Source organism: Haliotis asinina, chromosome 3, assembly GCF_037392515.1.
Source record: "Haliotis asinina isolate JCU_RB_2024 chromosome 3, JCU_Hal_asi_v2, whole genome shotgun sequence".
Taxonomy (NCBI): Eukaryota; Metazoa; Mollusca; class Gastropoda; order Lepetellida; family Haliotidae; genus Haliotis; species Haliotis asinina.
Genome location: NC_090282.1, coordinates 37228136 through 37247154, shown reverse-complemented (window position 1 = coordinate 37247154; position 19019 = coordinate 37228136). Strand labels below are relative to the sequence as shown.

General features: G+C 41.2%; 2 protein-coding genes across 2 annotated transcripts; both read left to right on the top strand.

The window, feature by feature from the left end:
- The first annotated feature begins 26 nt into the window (after window positions 1-26).
- On the top strand, window positions 27-7716 carry LOC137277929 (failed axon connections homolog). The gene is made up of 6 exons (XM_067809938.1): window positions 27-216; window positions 2245-2371; window positions 3127-3323; window positions 3738-3937; window positions 6243-6359; window positions 6691-7716. Exons 1-6 carry the CDS (start codon window positions 104-106, stop codon window positions 6795-6797), a joined length of 861 nt encoding a protein of 286 aa, XP_067666039.1. The 5' UTR covers window positions 27-103; the 3' UTR covers window positions 6798-7716.
- Window positions 7717-10191: 2475 nt separating this feature from the next.
- LOC137277928 (failed axon connections homolog) lies at window positions 10192-15355 on the top strand. Its single transcript, XM_067809936.1, has 6 exons — window positions 10192-10409; window positions 10653-10785; window positions 11788-11984; window positions 12540-12739; window positions 13663-13779; window positions 14327-15355. Exons 1-6 carry the CDS (start codon window positions 10291-10293, stop codon window positions 14431-14433), a joined length of 873 nt encoding a protein of 290 aa, XP_067666037.1. The 5' UTR covers window positions 10192-10290; the 3' UTR covers window positions 14434-15355.
- The last annotated feature ends 3664 nt before the right edge of the window (window positions 15356-19019 follow it).

The following is a 19019-nucleotide window of genomic DNA, read 5'->3' as shown; positions in this document are numbered from 1 at the left end:
GGGCATCAATGCATGTAGGTCGACAGTGGTTATTCAGGCCGGTGGTTACACACGGACAGCCGGTGTACAGTTCAGATTCACACTCATCGCCGATTCACGAACTATGGAGGGACTCTGGGACACATTTGGAGACTCGTCACGGACAATAGCATATGCAGTCGGAGGTGTTGTTGTAGCTGTTGCATCGGTCGTCGTCCTCAGGAAGATCTTATTTAAGTATGTGGTATCTTCTAGTTACCATGATAGCTGCGCAAGTAACCGGTGAACAATTGTTTTGATACCCTGAAATATCTCGCCGGGTGTGAGTGTTGGTATTTAACGTATGGAAAGGGCTGCATGTCTTGTCTTTGCATGTATTAAGTGGTACCTGTACGTAACAGTCAACAAAATTAATGTGTTATTCCAAATGATAACATCGTTTGGTACAGCATTGACTACGACCCAGTCCCATTTCGATATAAATACCTCTCAGTGACAGAGAACGAGGTCACAGTGGGTGCACACAAAAAGAGGAAATGTCAAAAGTTAGAACGAGCACCTAAACCGAAATCCAAGTCGCGAACAGTAAGCGACATGTTTTCAGATTTTAACAGTGACTGTTCAAATTGCATTTGAAGGGTCTGGAGTATCTCACGGCGTTACGGGTTTTCATGTCACTATCAACATGCGTTTTACGCGTGCTCTAAACACGATTGTGACCTTGAATATCAGTGGATGCAGATTCCTACCTACAAAAGGGCAGTGTTCTCGGTGTGATCTGAGAACATTGAGTTTTCGACAGTTTTCTGTAAATATTGGTCGACTTGGGGCAGGTAGATATGTGTACCAGAAGAACTATTTGCCAGATCAACATACACAAGCCTCACCCTGCCTAGGCTAATAGGACATGATTAAGGAAGAAAAAAGTGAACCTGTCTCTAAGGATTAGTGCCAACATCTCATTTATTTGCATGTTTAAGATATCCCCATATAAGCGAGTAAGTGAGTTTAGTTTTACGCCGCACTCAGCAATATGTCTAGCTGCTATAGAGCGGCGGTCTGTAAATAATCGAGTCTGGACCAAATAATCCAGTGATCAACAGCATGATCATCGATTTATGCAGTTGGAGACTTATGACATTGTCCTCATGTGATCCACATGTGGCAATAAAATTCATTTTGCAAGAGCTGTGAATAATGTATATTACGGAGATTTCCCCCAATGTCTGTTTCTGAACCAAGGCTAAAATAAGCTATTGCAACGGTGAACTAAACTTCATACACACTCCGGTTTTTCGGCACTAAAGGTCCATATTTACATACTTATTATGCATAATATAAACATGATAAACACAGGTATGGCACAAAAAAGGTTATATTTACGTATCGGTTTGTTCCAAGAATGTACTACGCATGCACATGCATTTAACCAGTTTAAGACACGGATGTAATCAATGTTGATTAATGATATCACATCACGGGACAGAATGACTGTTTATCATTGCAAGAAGCAACAGTGAGAAGGATAAACAATTGGAATAACATCTCAAACCTTTTAAAATTAAGGAATTGAGACCTACTGATGTGAAAGTTAAATGGTTATTGTCTTTAGAACTGTATGTTCCAAAAGTTAAAAAAACTGAGTTGGTTATGAATCGGACGTAGCATGAACATTTTGAAGTGAAGTATTCATGAAATTTACTCATTGATACTGATCTATTGATACTATCCAATTACACTGTCGTAAGTTCGGAAAAGACTCTCATTCTTTTCAAAGTCCGTTGGACATTAATTTATATTTCTAAATGACTCTGGAATGATTCTTACTATTACGTAAGAGTAGCAAGAGTATTGTGCGTTCAATACTCTCCTAAGGTAGCCAAAATGCCTCTTCATGTCATTAGTAGCAAGATACCCACTGTCCCTTGTCGGTGGAGTTCAAAGTTAGTGACTGAATGTGGTTTTACACCTATTTTAGCAATTTTCAAGGAAAGGGCGTCATACGTTGTACCCACACACTTTAACTACGCTACCGCCCCTCCAAACATGAAAACGAATTTTCCACCAACCACCTCTCCTTTTCTCATGGTTGTGTACTACGTATGTTAGCTACCTAACATCGCACATCACTGTATCATCGGCTTGCTAGAAATCATATTTGATTAACGCAGTCCATTGAACTCATTACATTTTCATCAGATGGACAAAACGATGAATGTTAATGGTGGCTTGTTTTACTGAGGATCCTATGCCAATATTCCACAGAGGAAAGGAGTATCCCCGAGATATAGTGATTCTTCATCAGATTGGTCGAGGTCCTTACGCCCCCAGCTTGACACCGTTTGCTGTGAAGCTGGAGACCTATCTCCGGATGGCCAGGATACCCTACCAGGTGGGTGAATGGGATGTCGAGTCATTGAGTCAGCTATTCGAAGCAACCGACTCAGCCGATTCGATCGGTAATTTTCGTCATGTAGTATACACGTGAATGTTCGGGTTAGAATATTGGCCTTCAATAACCTATGCTTGTCGTAAAAGGCGATGGGATCGGGTGGTCAGGCTCTCTGACTTGGTTGACCCATGTCATCAGTTCCCAGTTGCGTACATCGATGTTCATGTTGATGATCACTGAATTGTCTGGTCCACAATCAATAAAGCGCCATACGAACATTTTGGCAATACCCATCCCTATCAATGTTCCACGTTGGGACAAATAGCATGTCTGAAAAGCGAAGGCAGGATGAAGACTCCGTGTCAATGTCTGAAGTTTTGCTGGCACTGCTATTCGGATTGGGAACTGATAAATAATCAAACGTATCAACCTCTGCTTCTCAGCATTAGTATTTTGCCATCTTCCCATTTGTTTGTTTAATATTTTCTCGTGTAAGTCACATATGGTGAGTGGGTGAGTCAAAATGTAACGCCACCTCATTTGTATTGTCAAGAAAAAGATTGTTTTGCATACATAATAAATGTAAACTGTTAAGAAGCAGTCAAGAGTGGAATGTAGAGCAACCAGAATACCAAAAATGGTGTTTAAAATATATAACTATTTTACTATTGATGCAACAATAAAATGGTAATACTTTAAAAGAGCCACTAATGAATCATAAAAATAAATATTTTTTTCTGTGATCTTCCATTCAGAACGTCCATTCGCTGAAAATGTCATCTAAGGGCAAAGTCCCCTGGATTGAGTATAACGGAAAGACTGTAGCTGATTCGACATTATGTATTAACTTCCTGAACGAGAAGCTGGGAGTGGACCTCAACAAGCACCTGAGTCCCCGGGAGAAGGGTGTGGCTATGGCTATGCAGATCATGACAGAGGACCATATGTACTGGTGAGAACTCTATATTATGTGGGAGGACAAATACAATGAAACTATACATTCATATATAAATTTGGAAGCCACACGTGCCCGATTACGCTTGTTCAATCTGAGGTTTCAAATGGCAATAACCGCTCTCCTTGAAGCTTAAATGTCATCAAAATGTAAAGCCATCCCCCTACCGATTCACGTCGTTGAAGGTGGGTATTTTGTGTTAATATTGATAAAGTCACATTTATTATATTTTCCAAATCATTTTGAAGATATCAAACAAGCTGATGGATGATGACTGACAATGTCTGAGCCTTAACTATAATACCTTCAGTCCCTATCCAGGTCACGTACATGTAGAAGAAAGTATCCTCTGCATCAGCATGAATTAGGTCGAAATATTTATGGTAATAAACAGTTACCTGTATGTTTCAGGTTTCTTGCTTTATTCCGCTACGTATATGACAACGACAAAACCTTTATCAAGGAAAGGTCGAAGATAGGATTTATCGTTGTGTGGATTTTCAAGTATATGGTTGCAAAACACACACGTGCACAAGGTTTGGGTCGCCACACAGAAGTGGAAGTGACGCAGATGTTTAAGAAGGATCTACAGGCTCTTTCTGACTTCATTGGTACGTCAAGCCGACATTTGTTCTCAGTGACACTATCTTGTGTGTTCAATGCTCTCTTAAGGTATTGTGTGTTTAATACTCTATTAAGGTAGTAGTAAGAGTATTGTAGTAAAGATACCTGTCTTAATAGGAAGACCTCGTGACAGTCCGGGTTAAAATTGGTTTGCAATCAGTCATGATTGTCCTATGAGGCGACTAACGAGATCGGGTGGTCAGGCTTGCTGACTTGGTTGACATCTTACATCGTATGCTCATATAGCTGAAGTATCGTTGTGTGCGGCCTTTAACAACAAAGTACCCAACCTAAAAGTTAACTTGAAACACAAAGATTTACCAAACATCAGTTCCTTCAATGTGAACCACAAACTAAGTTGTTTCCTGGTCACGAGGAGACCATGGGTTGAGGTACCCTCGACGTTTGTTTATGTTCCCTCCAGGGTACCTCAACCCAATGTCCCCTCGTGACCAGTGAACAACGTATTTATCTTACCGAACACCTCAACGTTACGTTTAAACTGTTTGAAGCGTGGGAATCGGATCGTTCACTTCAGCCAACCTGTGAGAATCAAACGTTTTGAATCTTTCATCTTGCTGGGTTTTTTTCCGGTAGGTATTGTCTTAGTAAACTCGCCGGGATGTAAGTCCCCTTCTTAAAGGTCGCATGCAACCCAAAAAGCAAACATAATTAAAACACAGTTATCACTTATTCAGGACATATAATATTCATTGCCGCTTGTGAAAAAGCAACGAAACAAAATTATAAGCGTAAAATCGCGATTCAGAAGTGCAGTATTTTGTACTTGGGCATATTTCCCCCGAAACGAAGGCATCGGGAGACCGAACCCAGTCATAGCGAGTGGGTGGGTTCTCAAGTGTAACGGCGGCATCCGATTGGCTGGTTCATTTGTGGATAAGCTAAGGCATCATTATGTGCACAGAAAGATGATCTGTTTCATGGGCATTTTAGAAGTATGGCGAGTCACAAGAAAGTAAGATTCTTTATGGATAAGAACTTCTTTTATTGTACTTGATGCGTCGTTTCAATATGGATTCATATACCGTTGTCAAACAAAATCATATACACTAGAAGAAGTTGTTATCCATAAAGAATGAATATGTTGGTTTTATAAATACATGTTCGAACCAATCAAAGTAGAGATGGTGAACAACTGCGTGACTGGAAGGTGTCATTCGTCCACGTACGAAACAGGACTGACAAGGGTTTGCACCAGTCAGATCCAGTCATCCGAGAAAAAATGGATGCAGTTTGTTTGCAACCCACAGACATAAAAACATGTCATGTGTACAAGCATCACACCTGCCTAATTACATAATGTGGCAGAGACAGGACTCCGATGGACGAGTCATAAATCAATTTATTTATAGCTTTATAGGTGTTAAATTCAAATTGCATGTGGTCAATGATTGAAGTTGTGTATTGCATATTGTCTTTAGCAGAAAGGCAAGCAGACATATAGGTGTCAATAAACCAGACATTGAGCTTTCTCGGTGACAGGTGCTGCTTACTACAATCAACAAGTCTTTTCATGTAACGAGAAGATTATTTACCTGTTTGCGCACACAACCAAAACTACTGCTCACGACTCATACTCCGGGCATGTTTCAAGCTCCGTGAACCTATTCACTGCGCATGCGTTATGGGCGCAGCGCAGCATAGCTGTTGAAACCGCTTTTTGCCCCAGCGTTGGGGCAAATTTAGTGAATCGTTTGAACTCTGATTTCGCGGGCTTTTTTTCATCGCGTTTTTTCAACTTTAATTATAGGTTGAATTGGTATTTTTGATGATTTGTTTCAGTAAGGGCATACCGAAAGTTATTAGAATCTGCAAAGTTGTGTTTTACGTTGCATGTGACCTTTAATATTCATATGGACTACATTTGAACATTTTGTTAAAATTTATTAATTAGAATGCGAGGCAAATCTTTTCCAAGCCATCGCTGGATATGGCGGACGACACAAGAAAAACATGTTTAGAGTTATCTCCCTTCGATCGATTTGCAATGTCCGTGCATCATGTGTGATGCAATGTTTTTTGACATAGCAGCCACGGAGTACCGATTGCGTTGCTTTGGGGAGCGGGATGTATTGCAATACACCTCGCTTGTACACGGGTTGCACTGAAAACAAGAGAAGAGCGCTAAGCCAATCAGACAGCGACGTTTATGTGTGAGGTAAGATAAGCATGCACATCCATATAATTCATGACACAGCAATGATACATCTGTGGCAAGTGTATTTGTTTTACATGTTCCGGCACACTCCTTCTATTGTCCTCTCGTTTCAGGGGACAAGAAGTTCTTGATGGGAGATGAACCTTGTGAATCTGACTGCGCTGTGTTCGGGCAACTGTCTCAGTTCTACTGGCATTTTCTTGGAACAGGGCATGAAAATCTCTTCAGAGGTGCCACATAAAATACATATATTTTCTCATTTTTGCATTAAGTGACATGATTGCATCGGGGTCAACAAACAATAACATACACTCTGTTTTAGATGGTGAGGTGCCGTTTGGTACATGTGGACTGTGAATCGATTACAGGTATTCCGTGTGTACAATTTGATTTTGTTCTCTAAAACCAACTGTTGATAACACCGATACATTATTATATTATTTTATCTTTACACAGTGACAAATGACAAAGACACTCATAAGACACTTTCTGTTTCGGGTAGTAAGTCATACAGTGTATTAGCATTTAACATGTATTACCTCGTATTGTTCCCTGTTCTAGATAAATACCCCAACCTGGCCGCCTACTGTGAACGTATGAAGGAAACATTCTGGCCTGACTGGGACCAGTGTAACACACACGGTTCAACAAGGAAGGCAACCAAGTAAAGGGAGAGACCGCACTGAGTGGACATTCGCACAACAGTTATGTTGTGCCCCGCTTGTTGTATTTTCTCTTGCATAATACTGAAAACTTTGAGTGTTATGATGGGGGTCCAACGATTCCAGAGTTATAGGTATAATTTACCACTATTATTGGTGCCATTATGTATAATGTCTCACGTGAGCTTTAGCTCCTTCGTCTTTTCACACGATTAGCTAATAGTATATATCTTCTCATATATATATATATATATATATATATATTTGTTGTATAATTCTGTCACAGACAAAGTATTATCTTTCATCAAAGTGAACTTTTCGACTACTTCACTCTTGAAAGAGTTTCGTTCTTGGGGGTTATTTATACTCCTTCACATAGTGCCACAACTATGTTTATCATTACATAAATAACCTTAACTGGTTATGCCCTCGGCCGTGTCTGCCATCACATCCATTTGTCCAAAGTAATGCTATTGTTTTTCTGTCTGACCACTGTTGTCGCTTTGTTTGTCCATTGTTGTTACATATTTCTACAAAACGTAAAAATTTTGTTAAAGCTTTAAATGAGTAGGTGTAAGTGTATTGAGTGTGAGCATGTGTCCAGTATTTGTGTGCATCTGCGTGTGAGTACGTGCCACAACAGTTGCCCCGCATGGGAGCGTCTTTCCGGTCATTATTAATTTCATGATGAATAAAGTAATATGATCACAATTGCTAATGTGTCTTCTTACGGCGGAATGAGAAAATTCATTTCGTGCAATACACACTCTTACTTGCATCATGTTCCGCATTCAGTCAAGACTGTGCTTCGGCTTGCGCTTGTGTGCCACGACTAGTGTTTATTTGCATGAGACAGAAGCAGTCTGTAGGTCTAGAGTCTCTGTTTGTAATCAGTTTTGTAATGAATAAAGTAGAATGATCATAACTGCTATTGCGTCCTCTGACGGTTGAATGAGAAAATACATATAGTCAAACACGCTCCGAGACTTGCATCACATTCTGCGCCCAGTCAAGCCTGACGATACTCAGGAGTGGCCTCCCTTAACATGTATTGTGCCACTCAGGCGAGACTCGCGGAGAAGGAAGAAGTGCAACCGACTTGTCAAGAATGGAGAGTCTTCTTGAAACCTTCAGAAACCTTGAACCGTCACAGAAAATCATCTATGGTTTCGGATGTGCTGTGGTAACCACCGTGTCAGTCGTCGCTCTGAGGAAGCTCACAAGAAAGTATGTTGTTACCTGATGCACTCGACACCGGAACGTAGTCAACCGGTGAAGAGATAAATTTGTTTCCCATGAGATGTCATGAGGTATCCACCCTGTGGAATGGAATGGCCGGGTTATCTGAAAATTAACACAAAACACATTGTATCATACGTTAAACTGATACATTTTTATCTCAATGCGGTTAACGGGTTGTGGGCGCTGGAGATTAGGGGTTATTTACTGTAAAGCTGTTTCGTTGTATAGAGAGACGCGTGAAGAGTATCCCAGAGACACCGTGATTCTTCATCAGATCGGCAGAGGTCCTTACGCTCCCAGCATGACGCCATTTGCAATGTCCGTGCATCATGTGTGATGCAATGTTTTTTGACATAGCAGCCACGGAGTACCGATTGCGTTGCTTTGGGGAGCGGGATGTATTGCAATACACCTCGCTTGTACACGGGTTGCACTGAAAACAAGAGAAGAGCGCTAAGCCAATCAGACAGCGACGTTTATGTGTGAGGTAAGATAAGCATGCACATCCATATAATTCATGACACAGCAATGATACATCTGTGGCAAGTGTATTTGTTTTACATGTTCCGGCACACTCCTTCTATTGTCCTCTCGTTTCAGGGGACAAGAAGTTCTTGATGGGAGATGAACCTTGTGAATCTGACTGCGCTGTGTTCGGGCAACTGTCTCAGTTCTACTGGCATTTTCTTGGAACAGGGCATGAAAATCTCTTCAGAGGTGCCACATAAAATACATATATTTTCTCATTTTTGCATTAAGTGACATGATTGCATCGGGGTCAACAAACAATAACATACACTCTGTTTTAGATGGTGAGGTGCCGTTTGGTACATGTGGACTGTGAATCGATTACAGGTATTCCGTGTGTACAATTTGATTTTGTTCTCTAAAACCAACTGTTGATAACACCGATACATTATTATATTATTTTATCTTTACACAGTGACAAATGACAAAGACACTCATAAGACACTTTCTGTTTCGGGTAGTAAGTCATACAGTGTATTAGCATTTAACATGTATTACCTCGTATTGTTCCCTGTTCTAGATAAATACCCCAACCTGGCCGCCTACTGTGAACGTATGAAGGAAACATTCTGGCCTGACTGGGACCAGTGTAACACACACGGTTCAACAAGGAAGGCAACCAAGTAAAGGGAGAGACCGCACTGAGTGGACATTCGCACAACAGTTATGTTGTGCCCCGCTTGTTGTATTTTCTCTTGCATAATACTGAAAACTTTGAGTGTTATGATGGGGGTCCAACGATTCCAGAGTTATAGGTATAATTTACCACTATTATTGGTGCCATTATGTATAATGTCTCACGTGAGCTTTAGCTCCTTCGTCTTTTCACACGATTAGCTAATAGTATATATCTTCTCATATATATATATATATATATATATATATTTGTTGTATAATTCTGTCACAGACAAAGTATTATCTTTCATCAAAGTGAACTTTTCGACTACTTCACTCTTGAAAGAGTTTCGTTCTTGGGGGTTATTTATACTCCTTCACATAGTGCCACAACTATGTTTATCATTACATAAATAACCTTAACTGGTTATGCCCTCGGCCGTGTCTGCCATCACATCCATTTGTCCAAAGTAATGCTATTGTTTTTCTGTCTGACCACTGTTGTCGCTTTGTTTGTCCATTGTTGTTACATATTTCTACAAAACGTAAAAATTTTGTTAAAGCTTTAAATGAGTAGGTGTAAGTGTATTGAGTGTGAGCATGTGTCCAGTATTTGTGTGCATCTGCGTGTGAGTACGTGCCACAACAGTTGCCCCGCATGGGAGCGTCTTTCCGGTCATTATTAATTTCATGATGAATAAAGTAATATGATCACAATTGCTAATGTGTCTTCTTACGGCGGAATGAGAAAATTCATTTCGTGCAATACACACTCTTACTTGCATCATGTTCCGCATTCAGTCAAGACTGTGCTTCGGCTTGCGCTTGTGTGCCACGACTAGTGTTTATTTGCATGAGACAGAAGCAGTCTGTAGGTCTAGAGTCTCTGTTTGTAATCAGTTTTGTAATGAATAAAGTAGAATGATCATAACTGCTATTGCGTCCTCTGACGGTTGAATGAGAAAATACATATAGTCAAACACGCTCCGAGACTTGCATCACATTCTGCGCCCAGTCAAGCCTGACGATACTCAGGAGTGGCCTCCCTTAACATGTATTGTGCCACTCAGGCGAGACTCGCGGAGAAGGAAGAAGTGCAACCGACTTGTCAAGAATGGAGAGTCTTCTTGAAACCTTCAGAAACCTTGAACCGTCACAGAAAATCATCTATGGTTTCGGATGTGCTGTGGTAACCACCGTGTCAGTCGTCGCTCTGAGGAAGCTCACAAGAAAGTATGTTGTTACCTGATGCACTCGACACCGGAACGTAGTCAACCGGTGAAGAGATAAATTTGTTTCCCATGAGATGTCATGAGGTATCCACCCTGTGGAATGGAATGGCCGGGTTATCTGAAAATTAACACAAAACACATTGTATCATACGTTAAACTGATACATTTTTATCTCAATGCGGTTAACGGGTTGTGGGCGCTGGAGATTAGGGGTTATTTACTGTAAAGCTGTTTCGTTGTATAGAGAGACGCGTGAAGAGTATCCCAGAGACACCGTGATTCTTCATCAGATCGGCAGAGGTCCTTACGCTCCCAGCATGACGCCATTTGCTGTAAAGCTGGAAACCTACCTCCGGATGGCCAGGATACCCTACCAGGTGGGTGAATGAGGCGTTAAGGAGTAAACGAGAGAAACCGTTGACACTGGCAGGAGAAACCATCAAAGCGACAAGCCATTAATATTATTCGTGTTCCTGAACGGGTAAAATGGATATCCAGGACTGGTGGGTTATGATTTGGACCGGGGTTTATCCGTCTCAATACCCGGACCGGTTATCATCATGTAGCTAACAGATTAAACGGTGAAATATATTGTTCTTTCATTATTAAAAGCTTGTATAGTCTTTGAAGATTAAATTTGTAGTCACTTCATTTGAATGTAAGTTAGTACATGTAGAGTCATAGGGTTGGGGTAACCGGGTAGAAAATTTGGTTTCGTCCTGGTCCTACAATGTGCTCAATCAGCCAGGAAGACATTGTTGTCTGACTGTTTACAGCGTCCGAGAGTTTGAAATTTCCAATTTAATGTGTTTCACAGATCGGTATAGGTGGTTCACAGATAGGCGAACCCACGTAGTAGGCAATGGAGATAACACTGTGTGGGTAATTCCTGCAATGTCAACTAATATAAATGTCCACATTGTGACCTGGTTTGTTGTTTGTATCCTGATCCTGTCTTGTTGTTCATGATATCAACCACTGCATTTAATCAATAATTCAAGTGCAGCCCAGATCAGGTTTACACAAGACATACATGCTTAATGTAATATTCGGGGCGACAGATTTGTAAACCAGATCAAAACCAGTGAAGAATATTGAAGAGAAACTTCGTTCTGGAGTGTTTGCTGGAAGTGTAAGCGTGTGTGTGTGCGCTTGCGTGCATGTGTCTGTACGTATGTGAGTACGTGTGTACTTCGGGAGGGGGGTGGGGGTGGGGGTGGGGTGGGTGTGTCTTACAAGACCACGAAGACCACGTGTAAGGTCGCAGTCTTCAGATTAACCAAGAAACTCGACAAGAATCAATCTCCTTCACATGTTTACACATTAGTCGCAGTTTGTTTTCTGCTCACACTTCCTCATACCGTGTCACGTTTCCACAGAACGTCCATGGAATGAAGCCTTCACCCAAGGGCAAGGTCCCTTGGATTGAGTACAATGGTCAACCTATTGGGGACACCACGCTGTGTATCCAGTTCCTTAATCAGAAGCTTGGGGTGGACCTCAACAAGCACTTGAGCCCCTCTGACAAGGGTATAGCGCAAGCGATGCAGATCATGACGGAAGAACATCTGTACTGGTGCGTCAACAGTTATTTGGCTCGTGAAAATCCAGGGTGGAACAGGTCTTTAGAAACAGAGACATCACACAAAAAGCGACTATGCTTGTCGTAAGGGGCGCCTAACGGGATCGGATGGTCAAGGTGCTCCCAGTTTCGCAGAGCGATGCTCATGCTGTTGATTACTGGATTGTCTGGTCCATACTCCATTATTTACAAACTGCCCACATTTAGCTGGAATACTACTGAGTGCGGTGTAAAACTTAACACATTCACTCACTCAGCATTAATTGGGTTTTCAGTAATTCATACAGCGGGATCAGATGCTAAGGCCCACTGACTTTTGTTGACACATGTCATCGTATCCTAGTTCCGTACATCGGTGCTCATGCTGTTTATCACTGGATTGTCTGGTCCAGATTCGTATATTTACAGATACCTGACTATTGCTAAATGCGGTGGTAATCTAATCTAAACTGATTCAGGTAGAAGACGTGTCAACATTTGAAGTATAGGTGACAAATGATGTCTGATGGAATTCCCTAGTTTAGCTTTATGTACTGTTTTCCAATCCAGGTTGCTTGCCCAAATGCGCTGGTTGTACAGCAGAGACGCATCGTTTATTCTGGAAACGTTTAAATTCTCGAAGTTTTTTCTGTGGATGATACGACGACACATCAGAAAACAAACATGGAGTCAGGGACTGGGTCGTCACACTGAAGAAGAGGTCGTCGAAATGATGTACAAGGACTTCCAATCTATATCCGACTTTGTAGGTAGGTTATTAGTGAGGTGAGGTGAGGTGAGGTGAGGTGAGGTGAGGTGAGGTGAGGTGAGGTGAGGCATCATTGGGTTTAACGTCGCACTTGATATTTCGCTCATACGATGGCGTCCATTAGCGTGTGTGTACTGCTTGTACTAGCCTAAACTTAAGCTAGTTTAATAGTTTTAACTCACTGAGGCGGGGACGAACAAGTACCATATTTGAACCTGTTTTGGCAAACCGCGGCCTGGGATCGAACCCATGACCATCCTCTCTCCGGACGGGCGCTCTAACCACTACACCACCTGACTATTTGTGAAAAGAGGTGGGGTCGCCTAATGGTGAAAGCGATCTCTCGTCACGCCGGAAACCCGGGTTCGATACCTCATGTTGGCACAATGTGTGAAGCTCATTCCTGGTCTCCACCGCCGTGATATCGCTGGAATGTTGATAAAAGTGGCGTAAAACTAAGCTGACTCAGTATTTGTGAAAAGTGAGCGAATGGACTCAAATTCGGAAATAATAATAACGGCTCGCTTACTTGGTAGACACATGCCGTCGCATCCCAATTGTGTAGATCGATGCTCATGTTGTTGATCACTGGATTGTCTGTTCAGATTGGATTATTTACAGACCAGCACCATAAAACTGTAATATTTTGACTTCTGGCAATAACCTGGCCGACCTAGAAGCTAACTTAAAGGCACATCTGTAACAAGTGTTCATTTAATGTATGCGGGCGGGGTTAAACATGAAACCAACCAACTACCCCAACCGGTTGGAAATCGAAAAGGAAATGTTTCAAGTTTGTAATTTACCCCTGTGTTAGATACCATGCACTGGTTTATGCATACTTAGTCTGTACATTCTGAGTGACGGTAAGATACGGGGCCATCATTAAATCAATTTAAGTTCAACTTGCCTTTTCTACACCAGGGAGGAAGAAGTTCCTAATGGGGGATGATCCGAGTGAAGCAGACTGCTCGCTGTTCGGTATGCTGTCTCAGGTTTATTGGCAGTTCAATGGATCTGGATTTGAGAATCTCCTAACAGGTAATACCCGGAAACAGGTTGGCAACGGCAATCATTACCTGACCGAAATCATCACTCTCGAAACACCTTGTATTGTTATTCTAGAGCAGAAGAATGTTCTATGTAGTTCTAGAACGTAGTTCTATTCTACTTTTCACACATAATCGCGATGCAAATTCCAAAAAGAAGGGGTATTGAGAAATTATTAAATTATTCTTTATGTAAGTATGTAATGTTCGCAAAATATTCTATAGGTCACTATCAACGTATTCAACTGGCACGGAAGACTGAGTTCCGTCTTGCACCACGAGGAACAGTATTTTCTTGTGATATATATGTTCGTATAATGAACAAATCCCGAGCTAATGCAATTCTGAGCTATTTTCATGGTCATGCTGAAGAAACCAGGTTCTCCACAGCCATTTGACGATGTTTACCATATGGCGTAAAAAACTCTCTGAAGCTCTCTCTGGCATTGTCTGTTCTGAGGTATTTGTGTATCATGTAAGACATCTGCACAGTGCTTATAGTGAAGCATTTTTGTTAATATCATCTTGTCTTCCCTCAGATAAATATCCCAACCTGGCCGCCTACTGTGAACGCATGAAGGAAACATTCTGGCCCGACTGGGACCAGTGCATCACACACGGTGGAACAAGGGAGGCAACCAAGTAAAGGGAGATAACTGAATGTCAGCATGCTCATTAAACCTTTAATCATATTATGATTCTTTCACCGAATGATGAGTTGAATGATATATTTTCACATAGTGTGTGTATAGGTGTAAGAGAGTCAGAGAATATAATTCGGTCATAATTCGTTGGAGTATCAGCAGTGTATCGACGTGGAACACGAGGAACGTAAAATGCTTGAAAGATTGTAGACGAACCCCCGAGTTCGATTTCCTGCATGGATGGTATTACGTTGAAATAATGCTTCAGACTGGATGAAACTCCTAACACAGATATGTTTTTGCTAACGAAATATTCACTGACATGTGAGAAGAAGTATAATGAATTAAACTACTTTTTATCGAGTAAATGCAACCGTTTATATCTAACATATGTGCATAGTATTCGGTAATAATAAGACTTTTGAAATTTTTTACTCAGATTAACTGACAGTGTGATTAATATCATATGTTTCAAGTACTTGTTTTTTGTATGCAAGTGCGTCTATACGATCCATGAGTGTGTCTCTCAAGCCAAAGGCTTTCTTTTTATGTCTTTGCTTACTACATCAAAATACGTCTACAGTCCATCATACTTAGTTTGTAGGAAATCCAACATCTTCCTCTTGAGTTAAGGAGCTGTTTGATCACCGAGAACTACTTTTACCCTGGCCCACACTCGCCAGGGCCACGCCAGGCTCACCCCCAATGACACAGCTGGAAGACATTCATGCATTTTCTTGATGTGTGTAGCTATAAACCATCTATATCAGAGTGTGTCATTATGTTTTACATTATACATGTATATGTGCATGGTCATATGTTAAAGCATTTGGAGTGGCAGATTTGTATTTACACCTGTCTGTCTTGTTACCTTGTAAAGTTTCTTTTTTTGTTTCAAATAAATACTTTATTCGAGCCTTCTAGTTGAAATGTGTTCACAGTAACCTGTGTTTGTCTACAAGGTGTCTGTATGGATCGGCTGATGCTGCTAAAGATGGCTGACTTGTAATTTGTTAGTTAAGTGATATAGTACTCTACCACGGTGAATTGTTATCAGTGAGTGGTTCCGCTGGCGGCAGGGTAGGCTAGCGGTTAGTGCGTTCCTTCGTCACGTCGAAGATCCGGGTTCGATTCCTCCATGGGCGAAATGTCTGAAGCCCATTTCTGGTGTCCCTCCATGATGTTGCTGGAATATAACTGGAAGCAACTGACTTGTTAAGTCTGACTGACTTGTATATATTCACGCTACTATATGTAACAGGAATATTCCAATATGACACGCTAATGAACGCGAATAGAATAACGTTTTCAATAAAGTTGAAAACGAACAACGAGTGAGTGCATGGTACTGTTCGTAGAACATGTATCATGTATGACATATGCATAGTGCTTTTAGTAGAACATTTTTGTAGATGTTATCTTGTTTTCACTCAGATAAATATCCCAACGTATGAAGGAAACATTCTGGCTAGTGCATCATACGCGGTTGAACAAGGGAGGCAGCCAAGTAAAGGGAGATAACACTAACAAGGCCTGCCAATTAACCCTTCAAACATATATCATAGTTGTTTGACAGAATAAGGAGTTGAATTATATATTTTCATATAGTATGTGTATAGGTGTAAGAGAGTCAGAGAATATATTTCGGTAGTCAGGCCCAGACAATCCAGTGATTACCATCATGAGCATCGATCTAGGCGACTGGGATGCAATATGTGTCGACTAAGTCAGCGAGCCACCTGATCCCGTTAGTTGCCTCTTACGGCAAGCATGGGCTGCTGAAGACCAGCTCTAACCCGAATCCACGAGCTGCTCCAGGACGGTCTTAGCCCTGAAGGATAATCATTCCGTGGTTCCAGAATCGTGATATTAGGTTATTTGATATTTTTATTTTGTTTCTGAGAAAACATAAAAAATGCATGTGTCAAAGTAGTACGTTAAGCTCAGAAACTCTGCTTGGAACGACATGACCATATGACAAAATCCCACGATCGGGTGACTGATATCATGAACATCTGTGTTGACTAACCCTACGACTACAAGGTTAAAATTAAGAAAGGGGTCCCAGAATATACGGTTCGCCTAACATTCAATAGCTGAGTATAAAATGTAACTCACCCACTCACCCACTCACTCACTCACTCACTAAGCAATGAGTACATGACGCACCGAATGAAGGTACATGAGATGTTTGAGCTAAACAATTCAGCTTAGCGCTCTAGTCAGACATCGGGCACAGTCAACTACATCTTTTGTGAAAAAAAACAGCCGATTGCCTTCTGGAGGTATTTTTAAGCTTAAGTGAGCGGTTTATGTGTAAGCTTCTGTATTCTGTTTGGGATAAGCTGGAGTCTCGTGGTGTTTGAGAACACATAAGGCGCTACTAGCGGGTTTGAAATAAGTAGAGACAGGGCTGGGAATATGTTCACTATTTTTAATCTGGGGTAAATTAATGCATTAATTTCGTTCTCAGAATGTTTACTTCAAGGCTGAAGAGACAGTTGTATATTGTTGCATGTTACCGTGTTATGCAGCCATCTCTGGGAACAATCGATAGCATACAAATACACAGGAGGTGATGCTGATCATCCAATCCCCTTAACAGCCTGCTACGGCGAGTATGATCCGCAGGAGGTCATTCTAGTCAAGGAATTCGAGTCCCAGATCTAAGAAACAATGAGTGAGTTACGTTTTACGCCGCACTCAAATATATTACAGCTATATGGCGGCGGTCTGTAAATAATCGAGTCTGGACCAGACAATCCACTGATCAACAGCATGAGCATCGATCTGGGAACCGTTGACGTGTGTCAACCAAGACATCGTGCATGACCACCCGATCCCTTTTGTCGCCTCTTACGACAAGCATAGTCGCCTTTTATGGCAAGCGACGAACCCCCGAGTTCGATTTCCTGCATGGATGGTATTACGTTGAAATAATGCTTCAGACTGGATGAAACTCCTAACACAGATATGTTTTTGCTAACGAAATATTCACTGACATGTGAGAAGAAGTATAATGAATTAAACTACTTTTTATCGAGTAAATGCAACCGTTTATATCTAACATATGTGCATAGTATTCGGTAATAATAAGACTTTTGAAATTTTTTACTCAGATTAACTGACAGTGTGATTAATATCATATGTTTCAAGTACTTGTTTTTTGTATGCAAGTGCGTCTATACGATCCATGAGTGTGTCTCTCAAGCCAAAGGCTTTCTTTTTATGTCTTTGCTTACTACATCAAAATACGTCTACAGTCCATCATACTTAGTTTGTAGGAAATCCAACATCTTCCTCTTGAGTTAAGGAGCTGTTTGATCACCGAGAACTACTTTTACCCTGGCCCACACTCGCCAGGGCCACGCCAGGCTCACCCCCAATGACACAGCTGGAAGACATTCATGCATTTTCTTGATGTGTGTAGCTATAAACCATCTATATCAGAGTGTGTCATTATGTTTTACATTATACATGTATATGTGCATGGTCATATGTTAAAGCATTTGGAGTGGCAGATTTGTATTTACACCTGTCTGTCTTGTTACCTTGTAAAGTTTCTTTTTTTGTTTCAAATAAATACTTTATTCGAGCCTTCTAGTTGAAATGTGTTCACAGTAACCTGTGTTTGTCTACAAGGTGTCTGTATGGATCGGCTGATGCTGCTAAAGATGGCTGACTTGTAATTTGTTAGTTAAGTGATATAGTACTCTACCACGGTGAATTGTTATCAGTGAGTGGTTCCGCTGGCGGCAGGGTAGGCTAGCGGTTAGTGCGTTCCTTCGTCACGTCGAAGATCCGGGTTCGATTCCTCCATGGGCGAAATGTCTGAAGCCCATTTCTGGTGTCCCTCCATGATGTTGCTGGAATATAACTGGAAGCAACTGACTTGTTAAGTCTGACTGACTTGTATATATTCACGCTACTATATGTAACAGGAATATTCCAATATGACACGCTAATGAACGCGAATAGAATAACGTTTTCAATAAAGTTGAAAACGAACAACGAGTGAGTGCATGGTACTGTTCGTAGAACATGTATCATGTATGACATATGCATAGTGCTTTTAGTAGAACATTTTTGTAGATGTTATCTTGTTTTCACTCAGATAAATATCCCAACGTATGAAGGAAACATTCTGGCTAGTGCATCATACGCGGTTGAACAAGGGAGGCAGCCAAGTAAAGGGAGATAACACTAACAAGGCCTGCCAATTAACCCTTCAAACATATATCATAGTTGTTTGACAGAATAAGGAGTTGAATTATATATTTTCATATAGTATGTGTATAGGTGTAAGAGAGTCAGAGAATATATTTCGGTAGTCAGGCCCAGACAATCCAGTGATTACCATCATGAGCATCGATCTAGGCGACTGGGATGCAATATGTGTCGACTAAGTCAGCGAGCCACCTGATCCCGTTAGTTGCCTCTTACGGCAAGCATGGGCTGCTGAAGACCAGCTCTAACCCGAATCCACGAGCTGCTCCAGGACGGTCTTAGCCCTGAAGGATAATCATTCCGTGGTTCCAGAATCGTGATATTAGGTTATTTGATATTTTTATTTTGTTTCTGAGAAAAC